The following is a 21,174-nucleotide window of genomic DNA, read 5'->3' as shown; positions in this document are numbered from 1 at the left end:
TGAGTTTGATGTAAGGTTTGTGTTTTACATGCGCTTATTTTAGAGTTGGATTTTAAACTAGTGGCATATGGATTTTGGCTTGTGTATATGAGGTGTTGCATGATTAAATTGTCAATATTTCTGGAGACATAATTTTTAAAATCAGACAGCATGAGAGAGTGACTTCCTCGGGTGACAATGGGGATTTGGTTGCATTGGGCAAGTTTCAAGAAGTGGACTAAGTAAACATTGAAGAGCATTAGGTTACTTTCGGTTTAGAAATTATTTTATGCTTAGAGAAAAACCCATAAATTGGAAGGTTTTCTTTTCAGTTTGTAGAAACCTGGTTGAAATAAGTAAGACAAATGAAACTGTTTCTCTTAGAGAAAGGAGCTTTTTCAAAAATATTAGGAAATAGGTTTTCTCAGTGTTAAGACTTCAATTTTAAAGTTTCAGATCAGAATAATTTATTTAGAACTCTGAAGGTATTATTCAATGCTGAAAAAGTCTAACCTCAAGGTATGTGTATAATCAGGAAAAAGTCTATCAAACTGTCAGGACTAAGAATTGATAGGAACAGTTAAGTTAAACTTAAGGATGTGATACAGAACCAAAGGTTTGAGTACTGTAAAATGATGGTGTTGGGAAAGATGGGATTATATTTTTTTACTATGTTTTGACACCTTTCAACTTGTGCTAAAGGTAAACAGCTTGGCTTAATCTATTTTATCTATTTTTCGTTTGTGTAATAATCTTATGTTCTGCTGTTTGAATCAAATCTGAAGTATTGATGCTTGTTTCAGTGAAAGACAACCTCATGAATTAAAGAAAACTAATAATGATCTACTTAGTCAAATTTCAGTCTGGGATTTGACTTGTACAGTAATAACATCAGCTTTGATCATAATGGGATCTGTAAAAACAGAAGGTGCTGAGACTCTCTCCACTGTTTCTGTTTTTATTTCTGATGTCCAGCATTAGCACCTCATTTGCTTTCTAGTAAAGAATACCATTGTTTGTATTACTCTGCTATCCTCTCTTCTCAGTCTCGAAAGCATGTGTCAGTTGATGTCATTGTATACACCATTTCATTAACATATGCATTCTTATTCTCGTCCAAATGTGAGCAAGCTTGTTCCATGTAGAAGTTTGTGGGTGCAAGTCTCATTCCTCATACCATAGCCAATAATGTCATTTCTTACTTCAGTGTCGCATTAAAAGAGTATTGCACTGTCAGATGTATGATCTTTTAGATGAAATCTTCAACTGAACCCTGACTGCTTCTGAGATGCAAGTTTTTAAAAAAAAGCAGAAGAGTTCTTCTGGTATTCTGGCCAATTTTTATCCCTCAATTAATGTCATTGTTGTGCACAATTGTGAATGTTGCAGTGTGCAATTTGCCTCACTCATCTGCCAACATAAATACGATGGTTATACTCTAAAAATACTTCATTAGCTGTGCAGATCTTTTTGGTGGCCCAAGGAGATCAATACAATCTATCTTCCCTTTGTTGAAGAGGTTTAATTCCTTTTTAATTCCTTTTCAGAAGGTCACCTAAGGAAATGAAGGGTGTCCAAAGCCAGGAGTCAAGCTGGAACTCTGGGTCATCCTGATTCTTTCATGAGTAGTTATCCCATGTTATCATTCATGCAAAGGCATATTATATTCAATTTCAGATATTTCACGTAAAATACTTTATTGTGATAGGACTGATTGATGATTTTAAATTGATGCAACCATTTGACATTTGATGGGGTCCAATTTATTACACCAAAAATGAGAATAATGCAAATGAAGAGTTTGCTTTGTGTGCAATGTATTCTGTGTTCAATATAATTGTAAACCAATTGGGTTACTTGCAACACATTAATGGACAATAACAGAAACACTGCCCCCATAAGACTGAAGCTGATCAAAGTAATGTCTACATTACAATTTCAAAACTCATCAGAAAAGGTTTTCTGTAGTTTCAAAACATTTTTTTTGTTTTACCTGCAGTGAGCAATTTTCAGTCTATAAGGAAAGATCTAGCAACACAAATTAAGCGACTTGAAGCCCAACGAAGAGCAGACCATTTTAAACTACAGATGATGCAGAGGTATAAGGCAATGTTATATTTGGGTCTGCTTGATATTGAATATGTGCAAACCACAGATCACATAAATAAGATACTGCATTGCACATTAGTTTAAGTGGTTTCTTTCTATCCAAAATATGTCATGTTTTGAAATAGGTTGTTTTCATTGTTTTGGTGACCAGTGCTATTACAGGTCACTGCTGTCTGAATTGATACTGTTCTGGAGCACTCTCATCCACTTCAAAATTATATTCATCAGGAAGACATTCAAGTCTCGTAAAAAAACAGCTTTGTAGTCTTATAGGATTTGTTCAGCAGGCAATGGATTAATGACCTGCGAAATGCTGTAAATCTCATCTGGCACATTTAGGTTACTAGCGCAGGTTCTAGACTAGCCTCAGCCGAAATGAATGTATTTTGTTTCATGTCTGCTCTCTGGAGCACCATATGTTTATTCGTTCTCTAATGTTGGGCTCTCAGCTTAATTTATCCACTTGGGTATGTGTGTTATTCCATCACCTAGAGTCACCCTCATTTTTGAGGCTTCGTCTTTTTGGGACACCATTTTGAACCATGTCATGTAGATCCGAAAAGGTCATGAACTTGTACAAAACACTAATGTTTGTCAAACACTCACATTCACTTGATGTTCTATAGTCGTCATTTAGCAGTCACAAACCATTTATCACCTTCAGGTCTGATGATGCCAATTATATTCCATCAACTGACATCTCCAACTGTCATTTTCTAGGCTTGCTTTGCTTCTTTCCAGTGATTCAATGTGATCCAGTGCAAACTGATTCAATGTCTTGCAGTTAGAATATTGCCTTCCCCGCACTGAATATTTGTGTGATTTCCTCCACAATATTTACAATGTGCCCTCTGACCTTGGCCCTTCTTCCTTTTTTTTTTCAATATGTTGTTTCTGTTTCTCATCTGGTGGAAGTAGCAAATATCATAAGGTACTGGGCCTGGTCATCTGTGAAAATACCACAGCTGCCATATAACATCCTGTAAATGATTAACATTATGATCTGCCTTCCTTACAACAATCATTCACTGCACGCATGTTAGAGCCCTCACCAAGATAGCTTTTAGTCCAAATTATACCATTTTGATCCCTGGCTGACACCCGTTACATTCCAACAACATGTGAGGCCAAATTTAATTCCCATTGTCTATCTGGAGTTATATTCTGAGTTACTGCTGGCAGAGAAAGACCTAGAAATGCCAGAATTTATTAATAGTAGTGCCATCCTAAAGCCATTCACTGCCACTGTTTAAAATGTAGTAAATATGGAAGCCAATTTGAGCTCAGCAATGTTCCACAAACAGTAATGGCTAGATTATCTGCTTTAATTAAGTTGGTTAAGTGATAAATATTGGGCAGGACATTGGGGTGGAAGCCTGCTTTGTTCTGTTTGGTTTCTTCATGAGATATCACTAGAGACCTTGAATTGTTTTAGATATCATAATTTTGGCATGCAGTTGTTATGAAGTGAGGCACTCAGATAGGGGAGGATAACAATTTAAAACTTGCTTACTATTGTTACTGATTTTCAGGAGACTGAGCCCAGAAATTAGTGTAAAAGATGTTCTGAACAAAGGGTAAGTGGCTTATAGTTCTTACTTAATATGTGAAAGTGAATTTCTTGTGTTAAGTATCAAAACATGACATTTGCAGAACTATGAATATTATGTAAAAGCTGGTGTCTTAGCCAAGAAATAGAAGAAAACTAATGTGGGATTTTGGATTCAGACATTCAGATAAAACATGCTTATCAAGTACGAGTTGAGTTTTTTTTTCAATAAACATGAATGCTTGCAACTTGTCACAATCCTGCAAGATCTTGTGCCGTGGGCGGTATCCTCCCACAGTCCAAAAATGTGCAGGTTAGGTGAATTGGCCATGCCAATTGCCCCTAGTGCATGCTAAATTGCCCGTTGTGTTAGTGAAGGGGTAAATGTAGGGGAATGGGTCTGGGTGGGTTGCGCTTCGGCGGGTCGGTGTGGACTTGTCGGGCCGAAAGGCCTGTTTCCACACAGTAAGTAATCTAATCTAATCTAATAAATCTCAACTAAAATTACACTTATTTATCAGGGTGGCTTAATACACATAATGTTCACACTTATACAATCCTTAATGGCATACTTTTACTATTGTAATATTGCTTCTCAAACTGATGCACTTTGTATTCTTGTCATTACTTCTCTCAATGCTCCAGCATATTCTGGTAATATTAGAAGGATTTCTCATCAGAATGCTGGGAAGCTATTTGACTCCACATGCCTTAAGTCACCATTATTGATGTTCACATGTCACATTATTCTCACTGCCCAAAGATTAGTTTTTACATCGTTCATCCAAAGGCTTGGAGACATTTTCATTCTTTGCACAGCTTAATGCAACATTGTTTTCATCACTGCGGTCCTTTTTACACAGGCACTTTTTTTTAAAGTGGTGATTAGCAGTTTTATTCATAAGACTTTATGGTAACCCTTATGGAGTGGATTATTGTGTTTTACAAGGATTCAGACACAATTTTTTTTCAGTTCACTGGCATCAATACAAGATATTTCTACATTTGTTAGTATTGTAGCATCAATCGCATTACCATATTTCATCCAAGGAATAAAATCCAACACATGCTGCTACTGAAAAAACACAATATTTAAATTCTGCAATAGTTTAATGAAAGTTTTTTTTTGTAGTGCACTGTACAATGATAGTTTTTAGACTAGATTCCCGTCAGTATGGAAACAGGCCCTTTGGCCCAACAAGTCCACACTGACCCTCCGAAGAGTAACCCACCCAGACCCATTCCCCGACCCTACATTTATCCCTGACTAATGCACCTAACACTATGGGCAATTTAACATGGTCAATTCACCTAACCTGCACATCTTTGTGGACTGTGGGAGGAAACCGGAGCACCTGGAGGAAGCCCACACAGACACGGGGAGATGTGCAAACTCCACATAGACAGTCGCCCGAGGGGCGGGCTTGAACCCAGATCCCTGGTGCTGTGAGGCAGCAGTGCTAACCACTGAGCCACTGTGCTGCCCTTGTGTTAGATTGTAATACAAAGGTAATGTGTTAATCAGAAGTCCAACAAGCATCTAAAGGGGTCTTCATCTTTTATTTGCTCTTTTTGCCTGAAGTGGCCTTTTAAATTCAGTAACTGTGCATGAACCTTTTAAGTTATACCTTAAATATTATTAAATATAAATATTTGCATTATGTTGTTCACATAATTAAGCACCATCATCAATCATAATTTCAAAATGCAACTATGTGATCCTTGTATTTTCACCTGGTTTAATAATCAGTTGATAAAAAGAAAATGCTGAAACAGCCAGCAAGCCATACAGCATTGATCTTTCCTAGTGATTATTTCCAATAGTTTACATTTCTCTTTCAGATTTCTAACATCTTTAGCTATTTTTATTTATCAGTTTAGTAGCTTCATAACTTTATTTTAAAAAGACAAAGCGAGTCCCTTTTGAGGTTTTTGTCATTGATTTTGGACAAAAAAGTGTTTGCAGGTTGCAAAATAACTGACAGAAATGACCCATTTGATGCTGCTCTCTGCAGAATTGAAGCAAACCAGCCCAGAGAGTCCTATGTTCTGTCTAGATTAATTCTGAGTTTTCTAGATTAATTCTGAGTTGAGTGCTGTCACCGCTAGACGTGCTGATAGACGTTTATGTACCTGGTCAAGGAAAGAGAAGAATCAGTCTGCTTCTGATTGCCACTTTAAAGTGATTCCTGCTGGAACCTACAGATGTTCAGACATCTGGGAAATGAAAGTTATATCATAGTTTAATTGAAATTCCATTTGGCTTTTCTTCCTGTACAAGCAATTTCATTAAAAAAGAAAATATTGGGGGAAGTTTAAACATTTTGCTGAGTATAGATTGTGCTGTGTGTTATAATGACTTTTAAGCAACCAACTGGAGCTCATCATCCAAATTCATGAAGAGAATTGAGTCTGCTTGGTCAATTACTTAGATCTGTTTTGTAACTACCTTCAGAAGAACAACGATGATTATATAAGTCAGGAAAAAACTATATTATAACATTGTGCACTATATTATTTTAATTTCTACTGCTCACTACATGCAGAGAGAGACGATCAGAATCTGACATAACTCATGTGAGTGAAATTGATTTTAAATCAAGCAGCCATGCGAGTCATTCAAGTGATCTGTCTTACAAAGCTGGTAAAGGTAAGAGATGAATGAAAACAAACTTGAAAGATTAATTTACTTTAAAACATACCATGAATTTCAAAAACACTGAATTATTGACTTTCAATTTTAACTTAACACCCTGTTTTTAACAATAAATATTGTTAACTTCCTTTTGTATTTTGCCTTCAATTTAGTGGAAATATTAGCAGTGTCAATATGCATTTTGAAATGAACTTGTTAGAGGTTAGATTCTTGGATAAAGATAACAGAATCTGCTGGAAATATTCAGCGTGCCAAACAGCTTCTTTAGAGAGAGAAATAGTCGACCTGCTTATCCCCTTCCTTTCCACAGTACTTCTCTATGCAAGTGCAGAAGATGAACTACCTCCTCCCTTCCCACCATTCAGGGGTGACAATTGTTCTACTTCATTATAGATGCATGTTTTTCAATTTAGTGTCCTGGATTTGCTGTCCATAATGTAGTCTCTTGTACACTGAGGAGAACAAATACAGATTGGGTAATCACTTTACAGAAATCTCTATTCAATCACAGGCTTGGCCCCAAGTTTGAGGTTGCCTATCAATTTAATTCTCTTCTCCACTCCCCTCACCTCTCTGTTGTTCTCCTATACTGATTTAACAAAGCTTGATAGAAGGTCAAGAAACAATGGTAGCTCATATTTATCTGACTCCTTTAACATAACAAGCTGTCTTAAGGTGCTTTATGTTAAATTTTAAACTATCAAGCCCAGTACTGCACAGAATACTCCAGGTACAATCTCACTAATACCCTGTGTAACTGAAGCATAACCTCCTTACTCTTGCATTCAAATTCCTCTTGCAATAAAGCATTACATTCTATTTGCATAACTACTAAAATAAAACAACGATGCTGGAAATCTAAAACAAGAACAGAGATTGCTGGAGAAATACAGCAGTTCTGGCAGCATTTGTAGAGAGAAAGCAATTTACATTTCAAGTTCAGTTCTGAAGTTCATTATGGAACTGACTGCAGGACATTCTTCCCAGACTGCCTCACTGTGATGCGCAGAAAGAGACATTCATTTAGATAATCAAAAAATTGTTCAAAGAGTTGAATTCAAAGGAGGAGAACTCAGAGTAGGTATTGCAGAACATAAGCCAATGCAGATGAAATTATGGCCACTAATTGGGGATGGATTAACAAAGTGTAGACATCACAGAGGGGGCTGGAGAGTATTGTGGTGAGGAACGAGGTCATGTCAAGATCTGAAAACTATTACAATCCCTGTAGAATTAATAATTTATGAAAATGTATTTTATTTCTCAGTTAACAAACTTTTAAAAAATGTTGCAAGATTTCAAGCTTTAAGAATTTTACTGTAATAAGCAGACTAAAAAGAATCGACAAACATTACTGAGTAGGTAACTAGTACTCTACGCACTTTGACCTTTTCTTTTATTCTCTGTGTCTTTCACTTTCTGTTCAAACCCTCAGACAGAAAACCTATCCACAACTACCAGGTTTAGTTTGGTTTCGGTTCAGGTGTAAACATTGTGTATTTTACTCTCAATGAGTCTCCTGCTTCCTCAGTCACCTCCCCCTGATATACCCATATTAGCCAATGGACAGAGGCTTGTGGGTAGACAGAACTCTTAACACATCAAGTGATTAAGAGGTTGCTTGGCTAGGAGCCAGAATGGGTCAGTGAGCGTAGGGGTGATCAGGGAAGAGGGCTCACTGTGAGCCGAGTCTCAGACAGTAGAATTTGGGATCACCTCAGATTTACAGAGGGTAGAATGTGGGAAACCAGAAAGAAGTAGATTGATTTAGTCAAGTCTACAAGTGTGAATGTATACAAGACAGTTCCGGCATCAGATGAGTTGAGACAGCGACAATGTTGTTGATGTTTCAGGGATAAAAGTGGGGGTTTATCTCATGGTACCCAATAGCCTCACATTTTCCAAGAGTATCCTGCACTTCAGACCCATCTCTCAGGCTGTCTCCTGCATGTCCAATAACTTTGTGCTTTGGTTTTTATGTGCAAGATGTCTTTGTGCATGAGCTTCCTTGCTTGTGACCAGCTATGACAGAATTGGCAACAACCTTACTTTTCCCACTTCTGACATAAGAACACTGACTTGTAATATTAGTAAAGTTCCCCTCTCCTAAGATATTGACTATGCTTCTGATTGTTTGCAGTATTTTTGCTTTTATTTCAGATTTCCCCAGTATTTTATTTCTGTAGAAAATTAACTAAAAAATTTAAGTTAAAGTCTCCTTCCGGCTATATATTCCCCTGTGGCTGTCTTTAAATAATGAATATCTGTGCTATCATTGGTTAGTTCAGTTGGCTAGATGGCTGATTTGCAATGTGGTTCAATTCCTGCGCCGGCTGAGGTTACCATTGAATGTGCCACCTTCTCAACCTCTCCCCTCGCATAGATGTGGCAACCCACAAGTTATACCACCACCAAGCCATCCCTGTTTCTAATGGATGAGCAACTCTATGATCCTCTGGGACTGTGGCGACTTCACCTCCTGTGACAATTTCTTTCAATTTTCAACAAGTGAAAAAATCCGACGATTGTATATATCCAAGTTCACAATGCTTTAAGCCTTATCTTATCCTTAAATAGCTAATGCAAAAAAAAGCTGAAAGTAAGTCCATGCGAATGACAGATGTTGGGGTTTTTGCAGCTCATTTGTCAGAATCCTACGGTTTTAAACTTAGTAAGACTTAATAGCTCCTGTGCCTAGAGGCACATGAAGCAGACAAAAAAAAATCTCTCTTTCGTATATACAGTGAATGTTCTCCCATTGCTCCAGCACCTCTTCCAAGGGCAGCTTTCCCTCTAGGATGTCCCTGTGAGGTGCAGTGACAGTGTCTGTACCTCTGAGCGAGGAGATCCTAGTTCACATTCCACTTGCTTCAGAGGTGCATCATTAAAATGTTCCCTGTGACATCTGGTCCCTAAAACATGTATCGAATCTCAAAATTGATCCACATGTGTTTTTAGCAGTTAGAATACCACATGATTAAATATGAATGAAAGAACCATTGAAATCCATTTTGGTTTAATTTCTACACAGATTGGGAGGACTATATTCGTAAAAATATGAAGCTCATGCAAAGTAATTTAGCAAGAGAGAAGGTCATCTGGCCAAGAGATTCTTTGTTCCATTACTACGAGCTACTAGAACAGCTCCAATACAATCTGGGCGAAAGGAAGAAACTACAATTTCTTGCAGGTTGGTGCAAACACTGGTGCTAAAGGAGCAATGAGCATGCCACAGGAACACATGAGGCAATGTCAAATAGCTCAGGAATAAGCTCCCGAGATACGGGAGCTTCATTCCCTGAGTCAGTCACCATTAGAGAAGTCTCAGATTCCAGGGACGGGGAACATCAGTTACATGGACAGATTGAAGAATCTGGGACTGCTCTCATGGAGTCATAGAGATGCACAGCATGGAAACAGACCCTTAGATCCAACTTGTGCATGCTGACCAGATATCCTAAATTAACCTAATCCCATTTGCAAGCATTTGGCCCATATCCCTCTAAACCCTTCCTATTCGTGTACCCACCCAAATGCCTTTTTAATGTAATTGTACCAGCCTCCACCAGTTCCTCTGGCAGCTCATTCCATACATGCACCACCCTTTGTGTGGAAATCTTTCTCCTCTTACCAAAAACCTAAATAAACCTCTAGTTTTGGACTCCCCTACTCTGGGGAAAAGACTTCGGCTATTTACCGTATCCATGCCCCTCATCATTTTATAAACCTGTATAAGGTCACCTCTCAGCCTCCGACGCTCCAGGGAAAACAGCCCCAGTCTGTTCAACCTCTCCATATAGCTCAAACCCTCCAACCCTGGCAACATCCTTGTAAATCTTTTCTGAACCTTTTCAACTTTCACAACACCTTTCCGATAGGAGGGTGACAGGAGTTGAATGCAATATTCCTAAAGTGGCCTAACCAATGTCCATTACAGTCACAACATGACCTCCCAACCCCTATACTCAATGCAATGAAGGAAAGCATACCAAATGCCTTCTTCACTATCCTGTCTACCTGCAATTCCACTTTATAGGAACTATGAACCTGCACTTTAAGGTCCCTTTGTTCAGCAACACTTCCCTGGACCTGACCATTAATTGTATAAGTCCTGTCCTGATTTACCTTTCCAAAATGCAGCATCTCACATTTATCTGAATTAAACTCCATCTGCCACTCCTTGACCCATTGGCCCATCTGATCAAGGTCCCCTGTGCTCTGAAGTAACCTTCTTTGCTGTCTGCTGCACCACTAACTTTGGTGTTGCTCTTGTAGAGAGCTGGTACAGACACAATGGCCAAATGGCAATCTTCTGCAATGTAACCATTATCTGATTCTAAAACCTACATGTAAAATGCTGAAGAAATCTGAAATAAAAGCAAAATATTCTGAATGTTATAAATCTGAGATAAAAATAGAAAGTGTTGGAGTAACTCAGTATGTTTGGCAGCATCTATGGTGGGAGAAACAGAGCTAACATTTTGAATCCAATGATCCTCCTTTTTCTTCATTAGGTAATGTGAAAACTGGCAGCAGTAATATTAATAGTCAGTCTACACAAGCACTGGGGTCAGATTGTTTTAGCTCAGTTATGCAGATTAAGACTGCGATGGGAATAATTTTTTTTCACACAGAAGATTTTGAATCTTTTGCATGTTCTACCCCAGAAGGTGTGGTTGCTCAGTGATGAAGCATATTCATGACTACAGTCAATGGATATCTGTCCACAAAGAGAATCAAGGATGTACGATTGGTTGATAAAGTGGAATTGATACAGTGGTACTGTCACAAACATATTGATGGTGGGCCTGGCTTCAGGGGCATTTGGCCTCCTACTGCCTCATGTTCTTAATTTCAATTTGCAACAAAATCGGAACATAGATGCATAAGTCGAGGAATTAAGTAAACCTACCCTTGCTCTTCCACACCAATAAGTAGGAAGGTGGCTGTCTGTCAGACCTCTACCAATGTTACCTTCTAAATTACTATTTATGTGTTTTGCAAGGGCAATGAGAAATTATGATTCTATCGAAAATTCATCAAACTGAAATTCTGGACTAAATTTTCACTTTCGGCAGCTAAAACACAAACTGGGAGTATTTCCTGATCTCAATTCTTTGCAAATATAGTGGGTTTTTTTAACAGCGTCTTTAGTTTTTAAGAAAGAGAACAGCATTTCAGATGTAGACTATGGAATCATAGAATTGTTACAACACAGAAGGAGGCCACTTGATCCATTGTGTCTGTGCCAGCTCTTGAAGTGTAACTCACCAAGTCCCACAGCACTGAATGTTCCCCTGAAAATCTTCTGTAGTTGGCACAGAAAATGTAGTAAAGGTAGAGGTAAAGCTGGACAGCCTGGAGACTTTGCAACTTCAGAGAAGCAGCAGATTGCAATAAAGAGTAAATAACTGAGAGGTAACTTCAATGCGGTGTTCTTTCACAAACATTTTTTTTAAAAAATCAAATAAAAACAAGGCAAAAACTATCACTGTGCTTTGGGAGATGGGAGGGTAGAATCTCTCTACAGGCCAGCTTTTAGTAAACTCGCACTCTGTGGAGATGGACAGACTGGCTGGACCTTGAATGTATTTCCATTAAAATACCCTGTGTCAGGAAATTGGCTTGCTACCCAGTGCCAGCATTTTCAGGGCTTGGCCCTTCCAACTCCGTTCCTGATCTGAGCGCATGAACTGTTTTTCATCAGTGATCCATGCTGCCAAATCAGCTGTTTCAGATTTTGTGTTTTCATTTCACATTTCCAGCATCAGCAATATTTTGCTTTTGTTGAGGTGATGCTTCCTTGCTTGCTTGTAGTCCAACTCCTGACCTTTTTGCTCAACGCCTCCTCCCCACTTTATGCAACAATGGTCAGAAACCTAAATTGCACAATCTTGGGATTGTCTGCAGTAATTCCCACAACACCTACGGCTTGCAGCTCTCACATACTAAAACACTGTGTCACTTTTGGGTATATTTGAAGGTTTCCAGTGCTATTTACAATTACAAAATAGATTTTTATTTTCAGCAGCACAAGTTAAATAGAATGTTCCAGGATCTAAACCAGGTTCAGAGCAAGGTGCTGTATTCACCAAAATTAACAGCAAGGATGTAATCTGAAATGAAACAAAGCTGTACAACTACGGTGGCTCAGTGGTTAGCACTGCTGCCTCACAGCACCAGGGACCTGTGTTCAATTCCCATCTCGGGCAACTGTCTGTGTGGAGTTTGCACATTCTCCCCGTGTCTGCGTGGGTTTCCTCCGGGTGCTCTGATTTCCTCCCACAGTCTAAAGATGTGCAGTTCAGGTGAATTGGCCATGCTAAATTGCCCGTAGTGTTAGGTGCATTAGTCTGGGGTAAATGTAGGGGAAGGAGTCTGGGTGGGTTGCTCTTCAGAGGGTCGGTGTGGACTTGTTGAGCCAAAGGGCCTGTTTCCACATTATAGGGAATCTAAACTAATGCATTTTTATTCGTTTACAGCTCAGGCCCTTGTGAATATGCATGACGTGTAAAAACTCTTCAAGATCTTGTAGGCAGCCAAATTACAAACACAAGAAAGCAAAATCTGTTAATTGTAAGCTCAATAGCACTAATATTCATGAAAGCTATTACAATATTATAACTTCATAATTTCTACTTAAAGAATCATGTATTTTGTTGACACCACTTTTACCTGTAATTTTTCAGTTATTTCTATCCCTTGAGTCACATGAGGAGTTTTGGGGTGGGGTATTAGAATAGCAGGGAGGTGGGGGGAATGAAGGGGAACGGAACATGCTTGTTTCCTGGTACCTGGGAGGGCCAAGGCCTCCATATGGCATTTCCTTTGTGGCGCAAGAATAATAGACTAGCAATGACCTGTATATTGGTGTGATGTTTTACTCTTGCTAGCATTCAGAAAACAGGTGTTACCAGATCAACCAGTTGATGTGCATTATATGGAAATTAATTTGGGGGTGTGGTGTTGAGATGCACAACTGATCTGCTACTGCCTGTTTTAGTTCCAATGGTAAAAGTGAAAATCCATTGCATTCCATGCAACACATTTTGTATTCTTGACTCTGAACAGCTGAGCTGCAAACATTGAACCCCAACATAAAGAGGATTTGCCGCAAAGGACCTTAAAGAGATCCAACTTCTGTATCTAGAAAGATGAATGTACACTAAGGCACTTTAATTATGTAAAATATTGCCTTAAAACAAACCAAAAAAGGGAAAGTCAGATAGGATAATAATGGTCCTACTTTCTGTAGCATTCCTCACGATGTTTCTGTCAATGGCATAACAAAGTGTACGGGAGATGTAAAGTGAAAATATGCAGCATCATTGAAAAGTTCGGTTCCACCCTCGGTATTGTCTGAGTGGAGTTTGCACATACTCCCTGTGTCTATGTAGATTTCTGCCGGGTGCTGCAGTTTCCTCCCACAATTGAAAGATGTGCAGGTTAGGTGGATTGGCCATACTAAATTGCCGCATACTGTCCAGGAATGTACAGGCTAGTTGAATTGGCCATGGGAAATGCAATGATAGGGTAGTGGGGCTGGGCCTGGTGAGATGCTCTTCGGTGTGGAATCAATGGGCCGAATGGTCTGCTCCCACACTGTCGAGATTCTCTTGCTCTATGGTTACAACCACCCCCCCCCCCCCACAGATTCCCAACCAGGTTTGGCAATTAGCAAAATTAATTTATTTGCCACATTGCTGTTCAGAAATCCAAGAAAATGTCAAGGCTATTTCAATGAGACACAAGTATGGTTTGTAACAGTGATCTAGGTTAAAGGTATTGCTGAAAATCCAAGCTGGGCCTGAGAAATACATGGAATATTGGTAAATGTCTCCATTATGATTCATTATTGGTTTTCTTTTCAATAACGAGAAAAGAAATCCAATATTTTTCACAGCATTTCAACTTTAGAATAAAGGTATTCCTCAGTCTTTATTTTTGTCTGTGTAAATTATTTTTAAAAAAATGTGATTTGAGTATTTGTACTTTCTATTTCCTGATTGGATGACTGTGAGAGTTGTATCATGTGATTGGCTGCTTTGATAGCTCAATGCTAGCACTGCTATTCCCAGTGAACAATATGACTCCAATTGTACCGTATGAGTTAAGATTTTTACCAATTTGGATCCGGTAGACTTAGCAGTGATTTTCCTGCATATCCAAATGCCTCATCTGTGTTTGTTCTTGATGTGGTCTCCTCTACACTGGGGAGACAGGACGCCAACTTGCGGAACATTTCAGGGAACAACTCTGGGACACAAGCGCCAAAAAAACCCACTGCTCTGTGGCTGACCACTTCAATTTGTCCTCCCATTCTGCCAAGGACATGCAGGTCCTGGGCCTTTTTTTTTCAATGACAACTGAGGGGACCCATATTCCATCAAGAGAGCACAAAATGATCAAACATGGGTATGATGTACATTGTGCAAAAGGAAACCTGTTACAATAATAGATAATGTTTTGGAAGAACACAAGATATAGAAAGTAATGAAGCATAACATTTCGTAAAATGACTGTCCATTTAAATAGAAAAAGAAAGGAAGTAAGTGGCCTTGTGTATGTATGACAAGCAATTAACTATTTAGAATTAGGGATTAAAATTTAGTCATTTATGATAGGATATTAACATTGCATCAGATGTTACAGGATTGTCTGAAGTCTTGACACCATTACCTCCACATCACATTTGTACTTGGTTACTCCTTTGGTAGTAATCCCCCTTCTGCTGTATTTCATACAAGTTTGATTCTCTATAAAGAATCTTTCACTTGTAATGGGTCGACAAATGACAACAAATACATCAAATAAACCACAAACTCAAGATCAAGTCTGAATAAAGTGCACCAAGCTTGCATTATTTCTGCACTCATAAATGAATCAGAGTTATTTGAATGTGCTACCAATTCCTTTGCTAAGGGACTAATAGTGAAAAATGGCAAAAATGATGATACATTTTGTGCGATTATGTAACACTGGAGGCTGACATAGTTGATAGGACAAATAACCAGTTTGGTTTGATCAGAGTTAATGATCAATAGATGAGCTATTGTACAATTGCCACAAAATAATGGGAAAGAGATAGACTGGCTTATTTATAGGCAAGTTACAAAAGAGTCAAAAAACTCCAGAGCAGTGATATTGGGAACTTCAATCATTCTAATATAAACTGGGTTAGTGGCACTTCAAGAGACAAAGTAAGTTAGAATTCCTGAACTATATACAGGAGAACATCCAGAATCAGTATGTTTCAGCCAACTGGGGAAGAAAGCCATGCTGGATCTGGTTCTGGAGAATGAAGTGGTGCACGTGGAACAGGATTCAGTGAGAGAATATTTGCGTAACAATGATCCCAATATCTTTAGGCATGGAATAATTATGGAAAGAAAAAATTACAATTAAGTATAAAACATATTTAACTGAAGGACAGACAACTTCACTGAGTTGAAAAGGGATCTGGACCAGGTGGAATCAAAAACTGGTTGGCAAAAACAGTAATAGAGAAATAGGAGGTTTTCAAAAAGAGAATTTATGATCAATGTAGGCACTCTGTGGGAGAAGCAGGGTATCCAAAGCGCAATAATAGGACTCTTTTCTCCAATCGGTAGAATACACTTGAACATCTTCATATTTTTGTTCATCCAAATCTACCATTGCAACAATCTGTTCCCTTTATCCTCATTTACATATCGAATTTTCCCTAAAGTGCAATTATACGAGTCACTTTTGCTGACTGTGGCAGTGTTTTCCACATTCTGACCATTCTTTGAGTGAAGAGGTTCCTGTTGGATTTCTTGATGACTAACTTATGTTGTTTACATCTAGTTTTGCTCTTATCCAGAAGAGGAAATACTATCTCTATATCTTTTCCATTTGAACCTTTCATAGTTTTAAAGGCCTCTGTTAGGATGCTCCTCTGGCTTCTTTTCATTAAAATAAAGGAAATGCAGCCTGTCAATTCTTTCCTGATATGTTTACCAATATAATTTTGGTAATCATCCTTGCAAATCTTCACAGCACCCTCTCCAATGCAGCTGTATCCTTTTTAATGATGTGGCAACTCAAACTGCGTGCAGTCCTCTTAAGATACTGAGTCGTGACTGAGCAATAATCCTGTTTTTAGATCTTAATTTGGGCAATGCCACAGAATTTGAGTATTGGTTAAATCAATTTAATATAATTTGGAAACTAATTTCCTCAAGTCTTTAAAATGCAATACTGAGGTCATTTTGCAGTTGGCAATTATAGCCCGTTGTCTTTCTTGTTTTAGTGAAACTAGACTAAATGAAAGCAGTGTAGAGTTATAGAATACGCTTGATCTCAACCAAAAGGCCGAGAAGCGATAAATTTTAAATATTTTATCAAAGCCTGTCCTTGTAACCTGAGTGTAAGAATATATTTTGTATTAGCAATATCTAAGCCATTCCATTGCACATACTTTGAAGTGGAAAATAATTGGTTTCATTCATTTTATCTTGTTTGCTTTTCTTCAGTGATCATTCAACAGACTCAGGTAAATGAAACTGTTCACCAGAAACTATTCAGGTGATAGCCTGAGTAAATGGTTCAATGTATTTGACCAGAAGAATGAACTGGCTAAGGAAAATAAACTGCCCTGAAGTGTACAAATATCATAATTACAAGGTTCCCCTTGAATTGTTGTTGCATAAAGATCAAATCTGAATAAAATGTGCTAAGCTAGTGATATTTCTGCATTCCTAAATTCATCAGAATTAAATAAATTATCAGCTCTTGCACTGAGGGACTAATAATGTCAAATTACAAAATGATAGTACATACTGTGACATATATAATACTGGAGAGAGATGTTGAGGGATTGAATATAAAGTTTATTTCATCACAATAGCATTTGTCTTGTTTGGTGTCAGCAAAGTTTGTTAAATTTGATGTGAGGTGAATTACATATAAAATATATTTCACTTATTTCAACCTCCCCAGTTTATCCTTATCACTGAAGTTTTCTCATTCATTCCTGGAACCAGACATGGAGGTCTCTTCTATACTGCCTCCAGTGCTTTCACATCCTTCCTATAATTTTGAAAAGGAAATTTTGTTTAATAAGTGAAAAATTCACTGGTGAAAATCACAAGTGACCCATTATAACAAGAATGACACACAACTGTTACACTCCACCTTGACCAAACAAATGTAAAGAATTGACTTTCTGGAAGCACTTGGGTGTACCTGCCCCAGACGGACTACAGCAGTTCAAGATGACAACTCACCACCTCTTTCCCAAGGGCAACTAAGAATGCTGGCCTGGCAAATCGCATCAAATAAATTTTAAAAGCTGCCAAATAACAGCTGAGAAAAAGTATCAATATTGGATAACTTTATCTGGCATAAAATGAACATCTACATCGTTGGAAACATTGTATTTGCTCAGAAGTGTACTGCCTGCTACATAGATAAAGAGTGTGCAAATTAATTTACAAATGTCTTCTGGCTTTTTAGATTGTTGCTATGTATCATGCAAGCTTACAAACGTATGTCAAAGGCTGCCACCCTTGGACCTGAAAAGTGACTAGTCTACCACCAACCACCTAGAAAAGACAAAATACCTCAATAATTTGAAGAACTAGTTGAGTAAACTACTTCATGATGCTACCATGCAGTGGATATGAGTGTGGTGTTTTCCATTAACAGGATCAACCCAAAACATTATTCTACTACCACACACAAGATCACAGAAATGTTCACTGTGCAGAAGGTGGATAGTCAGCCCAGTGTATCTTTGCTGACTTTCCAAATGAACGTTATGATTTCATGCCATTATCCTGCCTTTTCATCTACCTTATTTAAACAATCATTCAATGCCCTTTTGAATGCCTTAACCTGCCTCCACCACACTTCCAGGCAGTACATTCCAGATCTGAGCCAATTGTTGTGCATCAAATCTCATTCTCCAAGGAGAACAGTCTCAGGCTCCCCAGTCTATGCTCATCACTGAAGTATTCTGATTCCTGGAAATGTGCATGTCAATTTCTTCTATATTGTCTTCAGGGCGTTCACAGCCTTCCTGTGATATGATGTCTACAGCTGTATGCAGAAGTCAAGAACTGCAGATGCTGTAAATCAGAAACAAAAACAAAAACTGCTGGAAAAGCTTAGCAGATCTGGCAGCATCTGAGGAGAGAAATCAAAGTTAATCTTTTGGATTGAGTGACCCTTCCTCAGTTCCTGAGAGCCTTTAACAAATATAGCACACACTATAGCATGTCTTAAAATGCAGTTGCTGTTGCAATGGAGGGAAATGTAGCAGCCAATTTGTATACAACAAGGACACGGCTCATTTTCTTTTACCTTACTCCAAACAGTGAAGTTAAATGTCGTGCCCTTTCTACTTTCCTAGCTGCAGGCAACTCATTCAACATGGGTGCGTCAGGGTGTAATTCAGATAGTGGGAGCCCATGTGTGCACATAGCAACGTATTTTACATTAAGTGTGGCACTGGAAAAGCACAGCAGGAGAGGGGTGGGGCTGGGGGAAGGTAGCTTGGAAGGCGATAGGTAGATAAAAGTGGGCGGTCATGGTGATAGGTCAGAGCGGAGGGTGCAGCAGATAGGTGGGAAGGAAGATGGACAAGTAGGCCAGTTCAAGAGGTGGTGCTGAGTTGGAGGATTGGATCAAGGGTAAGATGGGAGGAGGGGAGATGAGGAAACTGGGGAAATTGACATTGATGATGCGTGGTTGGAAGATCCCAAGGAGGAAGATGAGGTTCTTCCTCCAGGCGTTGGGTGGCTTGGATTTGGCAGTGGAGGATGCCCGGGATTTCCATGTCCTTGGCAGAGTGGGAGGGGGAGTTGAAGTGATCGGCCACAGGGCAATGGGGTTGTTTGGTGCATGTGTCCTGGAGATATTCTCTGAAACATTCCACAAGTTGGCATACAATCTCCCCAATGTAGAGACCACATCAAGAGCAATGGACACATTAGATGAGGTGTTTGGATGTGCAGGAAAATCTCTGCTGGATTTGGAAGGATCGTTTGCAACCTTGGATGGAGGTGAGAGGGGAGATGTGGGCGCAGGTTTACACCCCTTGTAGTGGCAGGGGAAGGTGCCGGGAATGGAGGATGGCTTGATGGGGGGGCATGAACCGAACAAAGGAGTCACAGAGGAATGCTGTGGAATGCTGATAAGGGTGGGGAGGGAAATATATCTCTAGTGGTGGGGTCTGATTATAGGTGGCAGGAATGGCAGAGGATAATGTGCTGTATCCAGAGATTGGTGAGGTGGAAGCTGAGGACTGGGTCGTTCTATCTTTGTTGCAGCTGGAGGTATGGGGTTCAAGGGCGGAGGTGCGGGAAGTGGAGGAGATGTGCTGGAGGGTATTGTTGACCACATGAGAAGGGAAATTGTGGTCACTGAAGTAGGAGGCATCTAGGGTGTTCTGCAATGGAATTGTTCTTCCTGGGAGTAGATACGGTGGAGGCGGAGGAATTGAGAGTAAGGAATAGTGTTTTTACAGGAGGAGGGGTGGGAGGAGGTGTAGTCCGGTAGCTGTGGGAGTTGGGGGGTTTGAAGTAGATGTCTATCTTCTGCAGTTACATCAGCACCATTCCCCAACGTTTCCTCTGTTGCATTGATGACTGTATCGGCAGTCATAGACACCTACTTCAAATCCAGTGAATCCCACAGCTACCTGGACAACACCTCCCCCCAATCCCCTACTCCCAATTCCTCTGCCTCCGCCATATCAGGTCCCAGAAGGAGCAATTCCACAGCAGAACATCCCAGATGGCTTCCTACTTCAAAGACCGCAATTTCCCCCTTCACATGGTCAACAATGCCCTCCAGTGCATCTCCTCTACTTCGCACACCCCCACTCTTGAACCCCACACCTCCAGCTGCAACAAGGATAGATCCCCCGGTCCTCACATTCCACCCTACCAGTCTCCAGATACAATGCATCATCCTCCAGCATTTCCATCACCTACAGTCAGACTCCTACCACCCATATATTTCCCTCCCTACCTCTATCTGTATTCCGCAGAGACCATTCCCTCTGTGACTCCCTCATTAGGTCCATGCCCCCCACCAAACCACCCTCCACTCCTGGCACTTTCTGTTGCCACTACAAGTAGTGTAAAACCTGCCCTCACACCGCCCCCTCACCTCCATCCAAGACCCCAAATGAGCCATTCACCTACGGTAGGGATATTCCTGCCCATCCAAACACCTCATCTACTGTGTCCATTGCTCTCGATGCGGTCTCCTCTACACTGGGGAGACAGGACGCCAACATGTGGAATGTTTCAGAGAATATCTCAGGACACACGCACCAAGCAACCCAACCGCCCCGCGGCCGATCACTTCAACTCCCCCTCCCATTTCGCCAAGGACATGCGAGTCCTGGGCCTCCTCCACTGCCAAATCCTAGCCGCCTGACACCTGGAGGAAGAACACCTCATCTTCCAATTTGGGACCTTCCAACCACACGGCATCAATATGGATTTTACCAGTTTCCTTATCTCCCCTCCCACCATCTTATCCCAGATCCTACCTTTAACTTGAACCACCCTCTTGAACTGGCCTATCTGTCCATCTTTCTTCCCACCTATCCACTCCATCCACCACTCCGATCTATCACTATCACACCCCACCTTCATCTACCTATCACCTTCCAAGCTACCTTCCCCCAAGCCCACTCCCCTCTTATTTATCTCTCAGACCTCTTTGGGCAAACTCCCCCACATTCCCGATGAAGGGCTTATGCCTAAAATATCGACTCTCCTGCTCCTTGGATGCTGCCTGACTTGCAGTGCTTTTCCAGCACCACACGTTTTGATTCTGATCTCCAGCATCTGCAGTCCTCACTTACTCCTATTTTACTAAAGCCCACCAGGGGGCAGTGTAC

General features: G+C 39.9%; 1 protein-coding gene across 1 annotated transcript in view; it reads left to right on the top strand.

The window, feature by feature from the left end:
* The window catches only part of LOC140468884 (cation channel sperm-associated protein 2-like), a 32,537-nt gene extending 16,541 nt beyond the window's left edge, over nucleotides 1–15,996 (top strand). Inside the window, exons 9-13 of the mRNA XM_072564947.1 lie at nucleotides 1,979–2,078; nucleotides 3,621–3,665; nucleotides 6,184–6,287; nucleotides 9,325–9,483; nucleotides 12,776–15,996. Of these exons, the coding sequence (XP_072421048.1) occupies nucleotides 1,979–2,078; nucleotides 3,621–3,665; nucleotides 6,184–6,287; nucleotides 9,325–9,483; nucleotides 12,776–12,807 (440 nt within the window). The 3' untranslated portion in view covers nucleotides 12,808–15,996. The remainder of the gene's footprint in view (nucleotides 1–1,978; nucleotides 2,079–3,620; nucleotides 3,666–6,183; nucleotides 6,288–9,324; nucleotides 9,484–12,775) is intronic.
* The last annotated feature ends 5,178 nt before the right edge of the window (nucleotides 15,997–21,174 follow it).

Source organism: Chiloscyllium punctatum, chromosome 48 (assembly GCF_047496795.1).
Source record: "Chiloscyllium punctatum isolate Juve2018m chromosome 48, sChiPun1.3, whole genome shotgun sequence".
Lineage (NCBI taxonomy): Eukaryota > Metazoa > Chordata > Chondrichthyes > Orectolobiformes > Hemiscylliidae > Chiloscyllium > Chiloscyllium punctatum.
This window is presented reverse-complemented; position numbering and strand designations above follow the sequence as displayed.